At 37.3% G+C, this 19,638-nt stretch overlaps 2 protein-coding genes across 3 annotated transcripts; one reads left to right on the top strand and one right to left on the bottom strand.

Annotated features, from left to right (window-relative positions):
* Positions 1–2,905: 2,905 nt before the first annotated feature.
* LOC141428496 (oxidized purine nucleoside triphosphate hydrolase-like) lies at positions 2,906–4,192 on the bottom strand. Its single transcript, XM_074088485.1, has one exon. The coding sequence runs from the start codon at positions 4,043–4,045 to the stop codon at positions 3,530–3,532; it is 516 nt and encodes a 171-aa protein (XP_073944586.1). The 5' UTR covers positions 4,046–4,192; the 3' UTR covers positions 2,906–3,529.
* A 2,103-nt stretch (positions 4,193–6,295) lies between these two features.
* Positions 6,296–17,441, top strand: LOC141428802 (uncharacterized). 2 transcript variants are annotated; one of them, XM_074088819.1, is made up of 5 exons: positions 6,296–6,500; positions 8,105–8,293; positions 15,877–15,959; positions 16,868–16,982; positions 17,186–17,441. In XM_074088819.1, coding segments are annotated over exons 1-5 (459 nt in total). In that variant the 5' UTR covers positions 6,296–6,499; the 3' UTR covers positions 17,257–17,441. The 2 variants fall into 2 exon arrangements, 1 of the variants encoding a protein (XP_073944920.1); XR_012451464.1 differs by lacking the exon at positions 16,868–16,982.
* Positions 17,442–19,638: the final 2,197 nt, after the last annotated feature.

The raw sequence follows: 19,638 nt of genomic DNA on the forward strand, positions 1-19,638 counted from the left end.
CCATCCAGTCGAATAAAAAAAAAAAAAAAAAAAAACTTTCTGCAAAGTGCAGCACTAGTAAAAACCGTACAAACAGTTTTTTTGAGTACCTATCTTAAATGCCTTAAGGTGGGGCCACATGCAGTTGCTAGTCGCTCGATTGCTTGCTATTTAGCGATAAAGCTGAAAATGTTGCGCTTTATCGCTGGTAAAAGAAAACCTCTTCGATTTCGGCAAAACAGTGTTATTTTTTTTTTCCTTCACTACAATTTCTTTTATTTGTACCACTGCCACGACTGCTACTAAATGACATTAAGAAATCAGCTTCCAAGACCAAGACCATTCCTGACAGAAGCCATCTTGTTGCTGCTGCTCGAAGCGGCGGCTTGACGCTACATTTTTGAGTCGCGGGAAATTAAAAATCAACTTCAAAATGGTGTCACGTGACCAGATTTATCGCTGCAAACGAGCGACTAGCGACTGCATGTGGGGGACCCATAATATCATATTGTTTAAATTATTTTTTTGGAAATATAGCTTTGTCGTTACTATCGATGTAAATATCATGTTATTTTGTTACTAATAAGTAATAAATATATCATGATTTCTATAGGTACTAAATTAATACTCTTTGTATTTGGTTATGATCTGTCATGGCGACAAAATATAAAGAGAACTGACGTTGTCATGGAGGTTTGCGCTAGTGTCGCCCCCTGCGCAGAGTTTCGCCTAATATGCCCTGTCTATTATATCGTGGTTTTCATTGACGCATTAAAAACAATCGTCCCGAATTTCATGACGGCCCAGCGGTTGTAATTTCGAGATCGTATCTCTGTGGGAATATCGGGATAAAAAGTAGCCTGTGTGTTACAGATGTCCAGTTATCTATCTACTTATCAAATTTCATCCAAGCCCGTCCACCCGTTTTAGCGTGGATGAGTGACAAACACACACAAACTTTCGCATTTATAAGTCAAAGAGCTCGAAATTGCATATGTAGTAGTATTGTGTTTATAGGCATTCTGAATTTGAATTACCTCTTCTTGTGTTATCAGCATAAAACCTTTAGTTAGAGCCCGTTCCCACTTGTCGGGTGTCAGATGTCAGTCATTTCAATAGAAAATCGTGTCGGGCAAGTGTGAATAGCTTCATATAAAAAGTTCTGCCACTGGAACATTATGATTAAAATCCGGGCCCGACATCCGACAAGTGGGAACCAGCTCTTATACATGGTGCCTTTGAAATGGAGCATTAAATTCAAGTGATCTGCTTCTATTCTGCAACATGTCCAGTGGTTTTTTTTTCCATACGCATACAGATTGAATGTGATTTTCAATGTATGCAATACTATACTAAATAGGCAGCAATGTGTTTATTTGTAAATGGAATAGAGAATTGGCATTTCAACATTTTAACATTTGTAGTTATGTGAATGTTGTTGTTGGATTAAAATACAAGTTGGGTTTTATTGCATTGTTCTGTATTTCTGTAATTTACTCAGTATTTTAACTGTCATGAAAAACAAATGGATCGAATTTTCGATCATGATATTTCGACAATACTTGTGACAGCTCGGATGAAGATTTCAAAGTGATAACGAGTAAAAGCAAAATTTGTTTCATGCAATTAACCGCACAAAAGTTTTTATTATTTTCCTTTAAATGCAAAATGGTACAACCACTAGGGCAATTCCGAGCTCTCGTTAATTTTTCTATACCAAGGCCTCTCATACTGCCACACCGAAATAACACGTTCTTTATATGATCCCTATTTTTTCATTTGTTGTTCTACATACCTAACGGTGAAATTCAACACTGGAGCAAGTGTTCCAGTAGTTTTCTAGCCTGTGGCTGCAACTAGATACGTCAGTCAGTATTCCATGAATAACATAACAACTTACATAGTATTTGTAATTAATCAAATGTTGTTCTAAAGTTAACATGTAAAAATTGTGATGGCATGGATGATGTGTTCTAAAGTTAACATGTTGTAAACATTGTGATGGTATGGATGATGAAAAATGTATGTGGAATAAATTAATATTTTTGTAACATGCGTTTTATTTCCAAATGCTTTCATTATTGAAATGAGCGGTGGTTAGTTTAGTTTCTAATTTTTTTTATTTTTGGATAGCAAAGCAAATATGAAGGCGCTGACACACTACTAAAATGCGACGCCACGCCACGTCGTCCGACGCATGTCTATCCGCAACTGACTATAATAAAATAAATAAATATATGGGATGGATAGTACTCACACGCGTCAGATGCCGTGTCGCAAGCGTGGCGTGGCGTTTGTACGTTGTTAAATATTATCTACTAAGGCGTTTTTTTGTAGTCTTTTTCATTTAGGTTAGGATACTATTTATAACAAAGTTATTTTTAATTTCCGTTAATTTTGAGAGCATTCAGCAGGTCAAATCAAGGTAAATAAAAAAAAAATACACATACCGGGTGTTCGGCACTCTAGTTAAGGTAATTCTATTTTTGACCAAATTTATTATTATGCTAAGTTTCAAGGTTTTCGAGATATTGTCATTTTTTTCTAATTTAAGTCCATTCGCCAGTTTTTTTTATTTAACACCTGTATAGCCTTTATTGAATAAATTTTTAGTGTTTTGCCTTTGCAATATTTTGGCACTTCATAATAACGAAAATACAAACTGAGACATAGATGCACAGAAAAACCAGAAAAAGAGCCCAGCGCTGGGAATCGAACCCAGGTCCTCAGCAATCCGTGCTGCGTGCTATAACCCCTACACCACCGCTGGACAGGAATCTAGACACGAATTTTTCCTATGCATACATATCTGAGGTTGCTTATTTCTACTACGCTAGTGCTGCTGCATAAGTAGCGTAGTAGAAATAAGCAACCCATATAAATAAGAAAACAGCAACCTCTTGACAATAGTCATATATTTTTGGTTTACCTTTAACACAAGTGAAGACTGCATTGTAATACTCAGAATCCTCATGAGAGTTTTGTAAAATGCCAGAATTCAAAGTCAACTTTTGGACATAATGGTTTAGAGTTATGGAGCTGCATGCGGGCAAAGGCTGATAGTAAATAAATAAGAAACAGTACTATACTAAACCTAGTGTAGAAATACTTATTTATTCATTTTTCTCTTATTAGGTATTTGGTTTTTACACTAGTAAGGGTAATTATTTATCTTACAGTAATACAATGGTAACAATTCAAGAATATAAAAAAGAAATCAAAATAGATATAAACTTGCAAGTTTCCAGTCCTAAAATCAAAAACAATAATAATGTGCTTAAGTACAAATGTTAAGACTTCAAAAATTTAAAATATGTAAGTAGTTTAATAGATAGAGACTCTTCTTGAGGTAACAGCCTAACAGCTGGTTATTCCAGTGTCATAATTAGGAGTATGCTGGTAGTCTGTAGGCCAATGCCTCAGCCTGTGTGTGTCTGTCTCTGTACAGAGATGAACAGATTGTGACAAAATTATTGAATCAGAATAAATGTAGTTTTAATTAAGTGGAAACCCGCACCGGCCACAGTATATGTACTTATGTACAGCACTGTTAATTCACAGAACCTAAGTTTCTTTTAGCGTAAAATTCTTCCATAGATTTTAACTCCTCCACTTTGTAGTGTCCAATTGTATTGTTATTTATATAATGGAACCTGCCATAGAACAGTTTATTCTCCAACATAAGCGGTAACCATATTGCATCATCTGGCCACATCTTTTGAAATGGTATTTCACTGTAATTAAACCATTTTACCGACATCTCCTCGGTATCCTTAGGGGTGCCTTCGTAAATATTACTGCTGAAAACGCTCACAACCATCAAATTCGGTTCGCCTTCGAAACTGAACTCCAAGTGGCCCACATTCTTCAAGTCACTCTTCCGAACAGTGAGGCAGCATTCTTCTTTCAATTCACGTAAAGCGGCGTCGACTATTGTTTCATTTGGTTCGATTTTACCACCAAATCCATTGTACAAGTTCACGCCAAAACCGCGCTTTTTGAAGCCTAACAGTATTTGAGTTGCAGTGCGTATGAAAACCAGGGTGTATGCTTTTTTTAACAACATCTTATACAATAGAATATTACGTCACTAATCAATAACGGTATATAGGTAATGTATTTTATTCTAGATTGAATTTATTAACAAAGTAAATAATAAACAACGTTTAGTTTTAAATTTCAAACAACTGAACTGTTGGGTGACACTTTCCCGGCTCGGATAATACCGACATGGAAATACCGACCCTCTTTTTCGTGTACACGCCCATAGAAGCTCCTGTCAGTTTCTATGGGCGTGTACACAAAAAAAAGGGCCCGTATTTCCAAGTCGGTGTTATCCGGGCCGGGAAAGAGTCTCACCCCTGACAGTCGGATTTGGCAGTGTTGCCATGCCAACAACTCGGAACCTGTTATGCACAGAGTACATTAAAATTCAATGTACTGAAAATTTAAATGCAATGATTGAATCTCAGATCAAATAAAAACTACCCGTCAATCCGGTGTTTGCTAATAATGTATGAGCAAACTTATGTAGGTGAGATATCTGTGATTCTGTGATCCTTCACTCTAAGAGTCATCACACTGGTGATTTGCGGACGAGAACAAGTTTACGGACAGAACGCCTATAGGCGTTAGCCTTTGAAAAAGTGATCCCATCAAAAACATAACATGTAAAAAGCTACAAGTCTCGCAACGCAGTTCTTATAGGTACCTATTGCTATAAAGTTTTGAAATGCAAGTTTCGTTGTCAGTACCGGGTGTGCCAGTATCAATAATAACGCAGTGACAGCCAGTCGGAGGTTATGTACTCTGTGTTGAACAGTTACGATAGCTAGCCACATTTCGGCTTTCATTGTCATAAAAGCTGCGTATATCCTTTCAATTAATAGCTCTCGGCCGCGTCGCACCTCCGAACATAAACCAGCTCTGACGCCCGTCTCCAGACAAAAAACTCAAAGGGCGTTAGGTCTGGAGACCGTGCGGGCCAAGGTATCGGGCCGCTTCTGCCAATCCACGTCCACGAGTTAGGAAAGTAATAACCCCAAGAATATCCCAAAAAAAATTTGACGGTCCATGTGCCGAACACCCTGTATATACCTACTTATTTAAAGTACCTATTGCCCTGATCACTCGTATCAAGTAGCATGGCGAGACAGCAAATTGGTACCTACTCGGCCGAGAGAATAGGGTGGGCGAGTAGGTGTTTACACGCATTTTGATTTTCCTGGTGACAGTAGCCAATGCGCGGTTGCGCGGCCGCTCGCTACGACGACGCTCCAAAGAGTATATAACCACTACGTTTTGACGCTACACTGGCGAGTGGCGAGTGAACGAGTTCATACCTGCCGAGTGGGAGCGAGTCGGCGCGGGGTATGCTGAGAGGAGTTGCGGGGGTGGCCACTCGGCCTAGTAAACAAACCAGGGTTATTTTTTTTAATTGCTTTGCAATGAGGGCTATCGCGAGTGAATTCGCCGCTAGAGGCGCTAGTGTAGCGTGAGGTCTCCGAAATGTCAAATCTCATAGTTTTTGGGTGAGCTACGCGGGTTTATTTATAATAAGATTTTTTTTGTGAATATTTTGCATAACCTGAAATTAATTATGGCAATTATGCGTTACGGGGCAATGAATGTCTGTGTTTTGAGACAGTTTTGTCTTTCGGAAACTTTAGTCCTCCCTTTTTTTCCGAACAAAACGGGACTAAGCAACACTGTGGTTGCTGGATATTTTTATGGTACGGTTTTAAGTTGTTTTAAATATGATTTTAATCTAAACTTTGTTTTAACGGCCGTAATAACAGACTCTGAAAGCCACACTTAAAAACCTCACGCAACAGTGCGCCATCTAGTGAGACAAAAACGATAGCCCTCATTGCAACCCTATTCTAAACCAAAGCATTGGTGCTGAATAATAACGACCTTCGCGCGCAGCACTAGAGTTCAATGTTGGTTGGTGGTGCGCGGTGATTTTGATTTTGCTAATAAAAATTACGTAGGCATCTTAGCTAACTCGCTGTGCGCCCGCGAAGAAATCGTTACGTGCTCGCAGCGAACTCGCTGCGCGCTCGCCTCGCTTTTAACTCGCCCGCAAATTGCAAGTGTGATAAGGCCCTACAACGCACAACGCCTGTTGACGTCATCATTATAATAATATTATATAATAGATGCGTGAGCAGCTTCGTCGTCCGATATCGGATCGGATAATGTGAAAACCTTGTGAAAACGAAGTGAAAACGCTCTTACACTGTCAAGTGTCAGTCATCCTGTCATCCAGTCACAATCTAGTCATCAAAGAGTAGGTATTAGGAGTATTAAATAGTAGATACCTCGTAGATACCTATAATATAAAGAGAAACCAGTCATATGCAGTGACGAAATCTTTCAGTGGACCACTGTGGACTCAAACAATCAACTGGACAAAGCTGTATTTTTATAAAACAAAACCGAAAAATAGTCAATCAGTTCATTAGCCATTTGGTGCATCGTTGTTTATTAATCTTTATCGGAGCCACGGCTCGCAACCAGTACGTACCTAATTAAACATAAAGACGAACTCTCCCGAAATGTGCACTTTCTTTAAGGTGTAGGTACTCCTTTAAAGGGAGCACTTTATTCCAAGACAGCCTTAAGGCGCGTACAGATTAAGTATGCTCGGCAATCACTCGAACCTGTGCTCGAACGTAGGAGTAGGAACGCGCGGCGGCCACGCGCAATGGCAATAGCAATCAAATTAAGATTGTTTTTTTTTAATCTTTTTGTATTTTTTATTTCAATTCCAATTTTTTGGTTACTTTTACGGTCATCCCGAAAAGCCCATATCGTTCACTCGATCCATAATGTTCACGCGAACTGCCGCGGCTGCCTGCGGCTACCGCGCATAATATGTGCGTGCGTGCGTGTGTGGATGGAGGACAATGGACGGGAATCACCGATGAACGAGAATCACCGATGGACTAGAATGGACGGTGAACGATGGACAATGGTCGTCTCGTGAATGGACGATGGACGGGAATGGACGATAGACGGGAATGGACGATGGACGGGAATGGACGATGGACGGGAATGGACGATGGACGGGAATGGACGATGGACGGGAATGGACAATGTACGAGAATAAACGCTGGACGAGAATGGACCATGGATGATTGACAAGGATGGACGATAGGCGATAGACGAGAATGGATGATGAACGATGTACAAGAATGGACGATGGACGAAAGACAATGGATGAGGATGGACGATGGACGGTAGATGGCCGAGTCAGTACCTATGTGTATTAAAAAAAAATGGCTTACTCTTTATTTGAGAACTATAAAATGATTTTCCACGGTTTTAAAAGAAACAAGCAACACACTTACGAACAATTTGACAATAATTCAAATTTGGTCCTAAATGAACCATGACAAATAGTTTTATTTATTTCTCTTCTTTTAGCTTCGATTATTCCTAACTATGTTTGTTAATGGTGTGATAGTAAATACATATTTTTATTAAAATCTGATATTTAAATTCTTTTGTATTTACTTGTAACGTAGTAATTTAATAATTTAATTTGTAAAAATACATTGGAAATACTCGTGTACATTTCGGACTTTACGATAAATGACAACTGCAGGGCTACTACGAAACTCGAAACTCGAAGTTCGTATCGTACCGTCTCCCTTGCTCTCGTAATAAATAGTATAAGTGTCAGAGGGACCGCACGACACGAATTTCGAGTTACGAGTTTCGTAGTAGCCCTGCTGTTTAAGGCCGGGTGCGCATCATGTGACCAAAGTTCTATCTTTGTCACTCTTTGCTATTATAAGCAGGACAGCAACATTTCAAACTGTCAATTTGCTTAAAAGTGTAGACCAGCTTTATAACTGCCTTTGTGACGGGCACGGGACACTGCAGGGGTCAAATGAGGGTCATTACTTAAATTTTGTTTATTTAATTCAGTTTATCACATTTTTGGAATCTGATTTCTGAAAACGCTTCACAAAGCCTATTTCTCCAAATGGTTTTCGATTTATTATATTATTATGTTGTCCAAAATTGGGACATCCCAATTGTGATGGAATTTGGTATAAGTAGAGATAGTTTGAAGCCCTGATCGACGGTTGAAAGGATCATAACTTATTTACAGTGCTGCAAAAATGTTGCGGAAGCGTGGAACTGAAAGCGGGGGCCCTTATAATCGCCCTGATGTCAGTTACAAAACAACTTTTAGCTTGCGGTGCAGTGGGCATGATTATATACTTGGTCGTCACAGGGCGGTATATATCGCGAGTGAATTTAGAGGACTGGAGTATAAATGTGGAAATGAACGACGTTGGTTAGTTGATCAACTTTATGACAAGCAACTCTCTATCTCATCTAAGCTAAGTTTTTGTTAAAAATTACATTTTTAACGCATTCACTGCTACCTGACTTCCACTGGTGCCACCGACGCACGTGTGCGTTCAAATTGTATGAATAATGACAGCGGCACTGGGCGAAGTTCCGAAAACGCATATATGCGTCGGTGGCAGCGAATGCGTTACTAAAAGCTTTTTGCTGAGCTGACTGTACTTTTTTTTGGCTATACTTGCATTTTCATCCCAAACTCCTTTGAGGAGTTCCCTCCTACGGAGACGATCCCGGCTGGACCATCGAGATGTCACTACTAGATTTTTTATTTTTTTATTTTTTTTATTAGATTATTGTATGTATAGATTAGGTTAAAATTAAACGTGGTAAAATTTAACGTGAGTAGAAGAACTTAGGCACTTGTCCCACCGCCGACGATGAGCGAGAAGCGAGTAGAGCGAGTAACTAGAAACGAGTGGGTGAGCAGCGAGAAGCGAGTGTAGTTCTGTCGCTGGCTGTAAGCGAGTGTTCAAGTGCGACGGGCGATTACTCGCTCCACTCGACTCGCTCGTGCGGGGCGGCCGCCAAGCTGACATCGCTGAGCGAGTATCTATAGCTCAGCGAGTTTTATAGCTCTTGTCGCTGCGACAAAAGATGTAAGAGCGAGTTCTCGCCGACAGTGTGAACAGCCAGCGATCAACTATTAATATATGTATCTCTTTTACTCACACAGGATCTTATATCTTTGGTTCGTTTCTTGAGCGAGAAAATAGTCGATAGCCAATCGTTTCCTCGCTGGCGGTGAGACAACTGCCTTAGTGTGAGTAGTAGGCAGATATAGGAATGCACCCACGGGGCAGTTTTGTGACAGGTAGTGAGTTCCTTTATCGATAATCTCAATTATCGATGCTTGTTCCATATACTAGTATCACTCCAAGTTTTGTTTGTAAAAATATTTTTTTATCAGTGTAAAAATGAAAAAAAAATAACGTAAATTCTCTTCTTTTTTTAAAACGATTTTTGATACTCATCATAATAGGAATGTTGACACCATTAAAAAATAATTCGAAGACACGACTCCAGTAAAAAAACGCTTTATTTTAGCCCTGAAAACCAGATTAATTTTCGATTGACTGCAAAATTAGATGTTTTGTTGTTTTAAAACAAATAAATAGTTATTATAGTTGACTGAGTGTGCGAACAATGAAATGAAATGAAATTATGAAAGTTGCTATTTTCAACTCTATGGGAGAATTGTGTTTTGACAGCTCATAAAAAGTACGTCAATTGATTGGTGGTGTCAACATTTCTATTGATTTTCTTAATTACTGTCCCATTTACTGTTGTTAAAATAAACGATCAGAATTTGTTCCAAATTTTCGGGCGTTAAACGTCTCCGTCTTGAGTTGACTGATATGTGATGAATCCATTTCAGGGGACTGAATGACAAAGTCCGATCAACGATTAGTACTAACTGATCGGAGATGACAAATAAATAAATAAATCATTTAAAATATGCTTTGTGTGAACTTCATACTCATCAGAACAATACTTAATAAAACCGGGCCAAGAGCGTGTCGGACACGCCCGAAATAGGGTTCCGTAGCCATTGCGAAAAAATTAAGTAATATTTTTCTAAGGATTTCGTATTTTGTTGGTACGGAATACCTATTCCAAGTTTAGGTATATTTTATACCATAGGCTGCTGCTATTTACTCTTAAACCACTAATCATTCTCAAGAAAACTTAACCGTTCTAGTTTTCGTTGTAAGTTTGATATACTACCTGATATGTATCGGAACGTAACACGACGGACAGCTAGAGGAGAGACGTTTTGGCAAGCAAGCACATGGCGTGTCCTGTATTTCAAAGTGATTTTTTTTATTGAAATAAAAGTTATTAAAGCAGTTTCTGTTTATATTTTCTTGGTGCTCTGGGCCAGGGGCTCAGGACACAACAAATTGGCGACGAGGATGTCAAACTTGGGTCAAATAAAACCGTACTCAGAAGGTGACGATGTTGATTGTTTTCTGGAACGAATAGAGCAATATTTCAAAGCCAACGATGTGGCAGCGACGAAACAAGTGTCTACTTTATTAATGTTAATCGACGAAAAGTCGTATAAAACTCTAAAAAGCATGTTCCACCCTTCATTGCCAAAAGACAAAAGCTACGCTGACCTTGAAGGAGCTTTGAGATTAAGGTTTCGACCTAGAGTATCGTATTATAGAAAAAGGGCAGTATTCGACAAAGCCATTAAAAATGAGGTGGAAAGTGTATCAAAATGGTATGAAAGAGTAAGGGAAATGGCTGCTGAATGCGAGTTTGGTACAGATTTTGAACAAAGAGTGAAGGACAAGTTTGTTACGGGTTTTCGATCAGGTCAAATATTTGAAAGGTTGTGTGAAGAGCCAATCTCCAAGGCAATAGCGGATTTGTTAGACATAGCTCTTAACAAGGAATCTGCTTTACTGGAAAGACCAGAAAATGTCTACGTCAATAAGGTTAAAGCAGTAGAGAAGAGGGTTGCGGAGGCCGATGTGCTTTTGTGTGTACATTGTGGCAAGCCTAACCATTCCTTTGCCAAGTGTAAATATAAAACATATAAGTGCAAATCATGTGGAAAAATTGGGCATTTGGCTTTGGTCTGCAAAAGTAAGCCAACTCATACATTGGAGGTGCAAGAAGAGGAGGATGAAAGTGGGTTAGTGGACATTTTTACTGTTGAAGAGTCAGTTTTAAATATAAATTATGTGGCACCATATATGGTTGAGTGTTGCATGGGTTTGAAAAAGTTAAATATGGAATTAGACACTGGTGCGGCTGTATCATGTATTCCCGAGGAAACATACAAAAATATCTTTTCTGATTTTCAGCTTCAACCAGCAAACTGTGAGTTAAAGACATATAATGGCCAAATTGTCAAGCCTTTGGGTAAGATTACTGTTCCTTTAAAGTATAATAACAAGAAAATAAATTGCGCATTACTGATTGTAAAAAACGGTTGTAAATGTTTGTTTGGTAGAGATTTAATAGAAAAATTTAAAGCAGAAATGAAAAACTACATTCCATTACATTTGTTACAAAGTGAAGTGATTCCAACATTAGATTCTGTAGTACAAAAATTTTGTGATGTTTTCAAGCCAGAATTAGGCAAAATTGAAGGTGAAAAAATTAAGTTAGAATTGTTAGATGAAAATGTAAAGCCTATTTTCCACAAACCAAGACCTATTCCACATGCTTATAGAGAAAAGGTTGATAGTGAATTGTCCAAGTTAGAAAAGGAAGGTGTCATTACAAAAGTTGAGAATACAAATTGGGGTACACCTTTAGTACCAGTCCTAAAAGAAAATGGGCAGTTGAGACTATGTGCAAACTATAAAATCACTATAAATAAGTATTTAAAAGAGGTTAACCACCCTTTACCCAGAATTGAGGACATTTTTACTGCTTTACAGGGAGGAGAAAAATTTACAAAATTAGATTTGCGCAATGCTTTCAATCAGTTAATTTGTGATGATGACACTGGAAATTTATTGGCATGGTCTACACCTAAAGGTATTTATAAATTAAACCGATTACCCTATGGAACTAAGCCGGCAAGTGCAATTTTTCAAGCAAAACTTGAGAAAGTGTTGCTAGGGGCAAAAGGTGTAGTTAATTTTATTGATGATGTGTTAGTAACAGGGGCAAATGACCAGGAACATTTAAAAAATTTAGAAGAAGTTTTGAAAAGATTTCAAAAAGTAGGTATTCGATTAAATAAAAATAAATGTTTATTTTTCAAAAGGAGGTGAAATATTTAGGCCATGTAATTTCAAAAGGGGGCCTTAAGAAGGACAAGTCTAAATTGGATGGATTAATTAATGCACCACCACCTAGTAATGTTACCGAAGTACGGTCTTGGATTGGAATGGTCAATTATTATTCAAAATTTGTACCACAAATGTCATTAAAATTAAAACCACTTTATGATTTATTGCAAAAAGATGCTAAGTTTGTGTGGTCAAAAAAGTGTAATGATAGTTTTGAAATGGTAAAAAAAGATATAATTTCTGAAAATACATTAGTTCACTTTAATAGAGACTTGCCTCTAAGATTATCATGTGATGCCTCTCAAAATGGAATTGGAGCGGTACTTAGCCATGTTATGCCAGATGGTTCAGACAGGCCAATAAGTTTTATTTCCAGAGTCTACAGAACCGCTGAAAAGAATTATTCCATGATTCATAAGGAAGCATTAGCTATTTATTGGGCAGTTCAAACATTTTACCAGTACCTTGTTGGTACTAAATTTGAATTACAGTCTGATCATAAGCCATTGCAGGCTTTGTTTGGGGAAAATAAAAGTTTGCCACAAATGGCGGCAGGCAGACTGCAAAGATGGTCATTGTATTTAGCAGGATTTGATTATACTTTCAAACATATTAAGGGTTCAGATAATGTTAAGGCTGATTGTATGTCTAGATTGCCAGTTAGTAGTGATCTTAGTGTAACTACTAATACAGCTAAAGAATGTGATTACATACATTTTGTAGAGGAGCAAAATGTTATTGATTTAAATATTGTCAGGTCTGAAACAAGAAAAGATCCAGTTTTGAGTTCTGTTTATAATATGATTAGATATGGTTTTCCTAAAAGTGTTACTGATGAATCCATTAAGCCATTCCTCAAAAGAAAAGATGAGTTGTATATTGATCAAAATGTAATCATGTGGGGTTATAGAGTTGTTGTCCCAGAAAAATTGAGATTAAAGTTGCTGAAAGAATTACATGCAACCCATGAAGGCATTGTGAAAATGAAGACAAATGCCAGATCATATTTCTGGTGGCCAGGGCTAGACAATTGTATCGAAAACATGGTAAAGAATTGTAACATTTGTATGTCAGCACGACCTGAACCACCAAAGTCAAATGTCATTTCATGGCCAAAATGTAGTATTCCATATGAAAGGGTTCATGCTGATTTTCTGGGACCAATTGACGGAAGAATGATTTTACTAATTGTAGATTCATATTCAAAATGGCCAGAAGCATTTATAATGAAGAGTTTAGAAGCTAGGCTAACTGTTGAAAAATTTAGGGAATGCTTTAGTAGATATGGGTTACCATGTATTGTGGTAACAGATAATGCAGCAACTTTTTGTAGTAAGGAGTTCTCAGAGTTTTTACAAAAGAATGGCATAAAACATCAGACATCTGCTCCATTTCATCCTGCTACAAATGGTCTTGCTGAAAATGCAGTTAGAAATTTTAAATCTGGATTACTGAAAACATTGCAAGAAAAAAATCACGTGTCATTTGAAACATTGATGAACCGTTATTTATTTCATTACAGAAATTCTGTTCATAGCACCACTGGAAGTGCCCCGGCAACATTAATGTTTCAAAGAAAATTGAGAACTAGATTAGATATACTAACAAACAAAAATTGTACTAAGGAGGAAAAACTGAACAGTTATGGAGGACAAAGGAATGTAACTTTTAAAGAAGGGGAAACTGTTTATTGTAGAGACTATAGGAATCCAAATAAAAAAAGATTTGTAAAAGCTGTAATTGAGGAAGTCTTGGGAAAAAGAACTTATCTTTGTAAAGTAATCAATGAAGAGTTAGTTTGGAAGAGGCATCTGGATCAGATAATAAGTTGTTCTTCCCAAGACAATAATGATCAAAATGATGATCACAAAAACAGTAGAGATAATTATGATTTTAATGCATGTAGCAGAGAAAAAGTTATTAAAGACTTTGATAATTCTAAAGGCATGCAAGTGCAGAGTGAAAATGGATTACCTAATGAAAATGTACCTGGAGAATTAGATACTGAGATTGGGACAGATCAAAATTTAAATGATGTCATTACACCTACAGTACCTAAATCGCCAGTGGAAAGTAAAACTCCTCAAACATGTAGTAAGGATAATGATGTGGTAGTTAGAAGATCCTCAAGAATTGTTAAGCCACCCCAACGCCTAAATTTATAAGGGGAGTATTGATATGTATCGGAACGCACGGGTTTTGACAGCTAGAAGAGAGACGTTTTGGCAAGCAAGCACATGGCGTGTCCTGTATTTCAAAGTGATTTTTTTTATTGAAATAAAAGTTATTAAAGCAGTTTCTGTTTATATTTTCTTGGTGCTCTGGGCCAGGGGCTCAGGACACAACACTACCTACCTACTTTCTACCGTCCCGAATTTTTTCAAATTTTTTCGTCCACCGGTTTAGATTTTAGTTTGACGGCCAATTTAAAATGAAAATTTGCACTTTAATGTTTGCAAAGAAATCACTGAATCAAATTTTAAATTACATAATCACAATCAAAATCAAAATAAAGTAATTACATGTCAGAATTAGTATAGAGTTGCCTTACGTCTAGTGTTAGTATGCATTACTGCCTACTAAGCAACCCCCTAATGGTTTTAAAAGACCTATCCAACGAAACGATACCCTACACTACAAGGTTGGATGAGAAAAAAAAAACACCCTCACTTTACGTCTATGGGAGGTACTCGTTTACGGTAACGTTTTTTGATTTTTTTTATTGTACCATTTTGTCGGTATAGTTTACATATATATCCGTGCAAAATTACAGCTTTGTAGTATCAACGCTACGCAAAGCCGCGGACGGACAGACAGACAGACAGACAATGGCGAAACTATAAGGGTTCCGTTTTTGCCATTTTGGCTACGGAACCCTAAAAAATACACACAATACTGGGGGCGATTATTAGTATATGGGACAAGCATCGATAATTGAGATTAATCGATATAGGAACTCATTACCTGTCATAAAATTTTGCCCCGTGGATCCCTTCCTACCTATGTCTGGACTGGAAGTAGGTAACTAAGGTCAGTGCAGACGGAATGCATTCCAACTGCAACGCAACAGCACACCTGCCAATGAGGGCTATCGCGTATGAATTCGCCACTAGAGGCGCTAGTGTAGCGTGAGGTCTCCGAAATGTCAAATCTCATAGTTTTTGGGTGAGCTACGCGGGTTTATTTATAATTAGAATAATTTTGTGAATATTTTGCAATATCTGAAATTAATTATGGCAAATATGCGTTCCGGGGCAATGAATGTCTGTGTTTTGAGACAGTTTTGTCTTTCGGAAACCTTCGTCCTCCCTTTTTTCCGAACAAAACGGGGACTATGCAACACTGTGGCATGCTCGATATTTTTATGGTACGGTTTTAAGTTGTATTAAATTTATGATTTTAATCTAAACTTTGTTTTCACATCCGTAAAAACAGACTTTGAAAGCCATACTTAAATCCTCACGCAACAGTGCGCCATCTAGTGAGACAAAAAAACGATAGCCCTCATTGCCAGGATTCCTACGAGATCGAAATAAACATCTTTAAAACTCAACTGTTGTTGGGTTTAGTCATAAAATTTGGCACAGCTGTTTTAGTGCAACGTCAATGAATACCACAATGTATTTTTTGGGAATTCTCATGGGAATTTAGTGAAATGCTGGAATTTCAATTCAAATGTTGAATCTAATGGCTTACGCGTACGACGCGGCGGGTAAACACTTGTATAATAATAAAAAAAATGTTTTTCTTACAGAGGAAACCATTGCAGGTATTGTCTCGGTTCTTCTGGCCCCGAATTTTGTGTTTACACTGTTACTAATCGTGGGAATTTTAAAGGTACAGAATGTTAGTTTTATTTTTATTAGAGCTCTGTCCGAGTGAAATAACGGAATCCTTGTAGGATCATGTCTGTTTATATATAAATCTGTCTACATACGAAAAACTTGCATATATATTTGGGAGGCAAATTATAAAAAAAAACTTACAATCAGCCGTGCGACATGTGGGTTTGTTGGGGTAGTGGTTCTAATTATAAAATACATTTTTAAACTTACTATGTATCCTTCTAAACATACGAGTACTTTAAACATTTACGTGTCTTCGGCTAATAATATACAATACGCAAAATGTATACTACACGCAAAATGTGAAAACATAAAAATGTACATACGCAAAATCTACATCATGATAAATGTACATCATGACAAATGTACAGTACGCAGATTGTACAAATATGCTAAATGTACTCCACGTGATAGTGGCAAAATGTACAAAGGTAGAATGATCAACACACAAATTGTACATTACGGAAAAATAACAATACGCAAAATGTACATACTTGAACCTTGTAGTGATTGGCAACACTTACTTACGTAAACCATCCTGCTTACTGTACACATGTACTTGTACATTTAAAGTTTTGTACGATTGACGATTGAGCATTTTGCTTTTATCACATTTTGCGTTATGTGCATTCAGCGTAAGTAAGTTTGTCATGATGTAGATTTTGCGTATGTACATTTTAACTCTTTGCACATTATGCGTGTAGTGTACATTTTGCGTATTGTATATTATCAGCCGAAGGCCTCCCTTGAAAGAAAGCATTAAGGTCGCGGGTGAGCAAAGTAGTTTATTGTTTCAGTCCTTGGAGGTTTACGTACATAGATTTGAAAAGTCACCATTATAAATAATAGAAAAACAAACTTGATCTATAATTATTATGTTTTTTTTTTCTTTGTTCCTAGGAATCTGGAGGGATGATGTTGCCATGGCTCATAACATCTGCCATAATATTATTATATTTTATGTATTTTACAAACTATGTGGTCAAAAATCAGCCTCTAAGTTTAATTGGTTTCAGTAAGAATGTTTCGTGTTTTATATTTTGACAGAATAAACAAGACAGTATTCATTACCAGTGATTGATTAAACAAAAGTAAAATCCTTAAATATTCGTGCTTTTCGGTACCTACATCCAAATTAAAAATGATATTTCTTGTAGTAATATTTTATTAATTTATTTCTCCTTTCTTTTCTTTCTAAAACTGGTGTTTTCTCCGCAGTTCCCATATTTGTCTTGGAGTGGTACTTCCACTTGGTGGTATTGAGCTACTACTTGGAAGTCAGAGGTTGAAGCTTACGGAGTCCAGAAGAGGAAACTGAATCACGTACCGGGGTGGCACTTTGTCGTAATCAAATTTCTCTGCGATATGTTTGGCACATGTACGAGTATGTATACGGGACGTAAACACGACATTAGTAGCAGAAAGGTTCCACGCCGCTACGAGCTTTTGTTTCTTTGGTAAAATTTTGTGAATATCTTGTGACCTGATTTTGTAAAAGTATCTAATAATTAAATAATATTATTCCTTATTTTTCTGCTTGTGTATATAATTGCATGATCGGTGAATTCAAACAATATCAGCTCTATATTGCTCTTTTTAGGATTCCGTAGCCAAAATGGCAAAAACGGGACCCCTAATAGTTTCGGCATGTCTGTCTTTCTGTCTGTCTGTCCGTCCGCGGCTTTGCTCAGGGACTATCAATGCTAGAAAGCTGTAATTTTGCACGAATATATATGTAAACTATGTAGACAAAATTGTACGGTAAAAAAATATATTTTAGAGTACCTCCCATAGGCGTAAAGTGGGGGTGTTTTTTTTATCATCCAACCTTGTAGTGTGACTAGTGTGAGGTAGCGTTGGATAGGTCTTTTAAAACCATTAGGGGGTTGCTTTGTAGGCAGTAATGCATACTAACACTAGACGTAAGGCAACTCTACTAACTATGACCATAAACATACTTTGATTTTGATTGTGATTATGTAATTTAAAATATTGTTATTTTGTTAATATGAAGCCTTAAGTTTTGAAATAAATATTATTATTATTATTAAAACGATTTTTCGATTTAGTGATTTGTTTGCAAAATATTCAACTGCAAATTTTCATTAAAATCGTGCGTTAAAATTTGGAAAAAATTCAGGATGGTAGTTAAGTATATCAAACTTAAATGGAAAACTGTAACGGTTAAGTTTTCTTGAGAATTATTAGTACTTTAGAGTAAATAGCAGACTAAGGTATAAAATATACCTAAACTTTGGAGTATTCCGTACAAAATACGAAATCCTTAGAAAAATATTACTAAATTTTTTCGTTATGGCTACGGAACCCTATTTCGGGCGTGTCCGACACGCTCTTGGCCGGTTTTTTAAATATAGTTTAACCAAAAGTGTATTTATGGTCGAACCGACGGAATATTATTTGGTTTGTTTATGAAATTAGGAGCACACAATGGATCTTGCAAGTCTCAATAAATGAGCCAAATTGGACGTTTTTTTTTTATATACGACTGGATGGCAAACGAGCAAGTGGGTCTCCTGATGGTAAGAGAGATCACCACCGCCCATACTGCAACACCAGGGGTATTGCAGACGCGTTGCCAACCTAGAGGCCTAAGATGGGATACCTCACGTGCCAGTAATTTCACCGGCTGTCTTACTCTCCACGCCGAAACACAACAATGCAAGCACTGCTGCTTCACGGCAGGATTAGCGAGCAAGATGGTGGTAGCAATCCAGGCGGACCTTGCACAAGGTCCTACCACCTGCAAAACAATGTTTATGTTAAATAGTTTTTGAGTTATGAGGGGGTCAAAAGTGGCTCCAAATTATCGCTTAAGAACGATCTATTCCAGGCAACCTTTTTTCGAAAGAAGGTCTGGACTAGTTTACAACGGTAATGTAATAAATAATTAGTAATTTTCAAAGTTTTGTGAGCGTTGTCCTAAATAAAGTTGAATAAAATTTTATGCATTTCTAATAAGCAACAATTACACGAATACTATTTCGATGGTTTTAGGGTTTTAGTAAATAAGGCCGTCTTACAGGAAAAAATAAATCTAGATTTAGTCGTTAAACATGGCTTAAGCCTGACAGTTCCATACATTTTGACACTACTAAACTGAGCTTAACGCAAACTCGAGATTTATGTGTTTCCAGATACGTTTCACATATCATATAGGTCATCGTTAATCCACCATTACCTCTCATATTTCGTTTTATAGAATTTTTTCACCGTACAACGGCAAAACCTACTAGACACTGGTAAAATTGTCCTCCAATGGACAGAGCCATATTTTTCTAAAAAACCAACCAACCATGTGTTTCCAGCAAGTCAAAGAGGAAGGAGAGACAAAGATGAAGGAGGATCTCTATAGTCTAAGCAGCAAGTAGCCATAAGAGAAAAATTAAACTGTCACTAAAGACAATCTATCTATTTATTTATTCCTCTTAATGGCGGCCATAAGGCTTGGGCCAATGTCAGTTAAATTAAAGATAAATATATTCTTCTTATGCATGTTGTACGGTGATTGTAGTTTTTGCAACTTGATAGCAAAATTCCAGAAACCACGCGGAGACCACTTGCGCATTAAAAAATGTCAGACACGAGAGCAATATAGAATTTGGTGATCACTGTTCACTGTTAAGGTTAATCGCTGGGCGATTTGTTGGCGG

This window comes from Choristoneura fumiferana, chromosome 6 (genome assembly GCF_025370935.1).
Source record: "Choristoneura fumiferana chromosome 6, NRCan_CFum_1, whole genome shotgun sequence".
Classification (NCBI taxonomy): Eukaryota; Metazoa; Arthropoda; class Insecta; order Lepidoptera; family Tortricidae; genus Choristoneura; species Choristoneura fumiferana.

What these genes read in the sequence shown, in the direction of transcription:
- LOC141428802 (XM_074088819.1), top strand. An exon ending in TGTGGAAATGAACGACGTTG is followed by an intron (nt 8,294 to 15,876) that starts GTTAGTTGATCA and finishes TTTTTCTTACAG; the next exon opens with AGGAAACCATTGCAGGTATT. An exon ending in TAATCGTGGGAATTTTAAAG is followed by an intron (nt 15,960 to 16,867) that starts GTACAGAATGTT and finishes CTTTGTTCCTAG; the next exon opens with GAATCTGGAGGGATGATGTT.
- LOC141428496 (XM_074088485.1), bottom strand. Translation starts at nt 4,045, where the DNA reads ATGTTGTTAAAAAAAGCATACACCCTGGTTTTCATACGCACTGCAACT.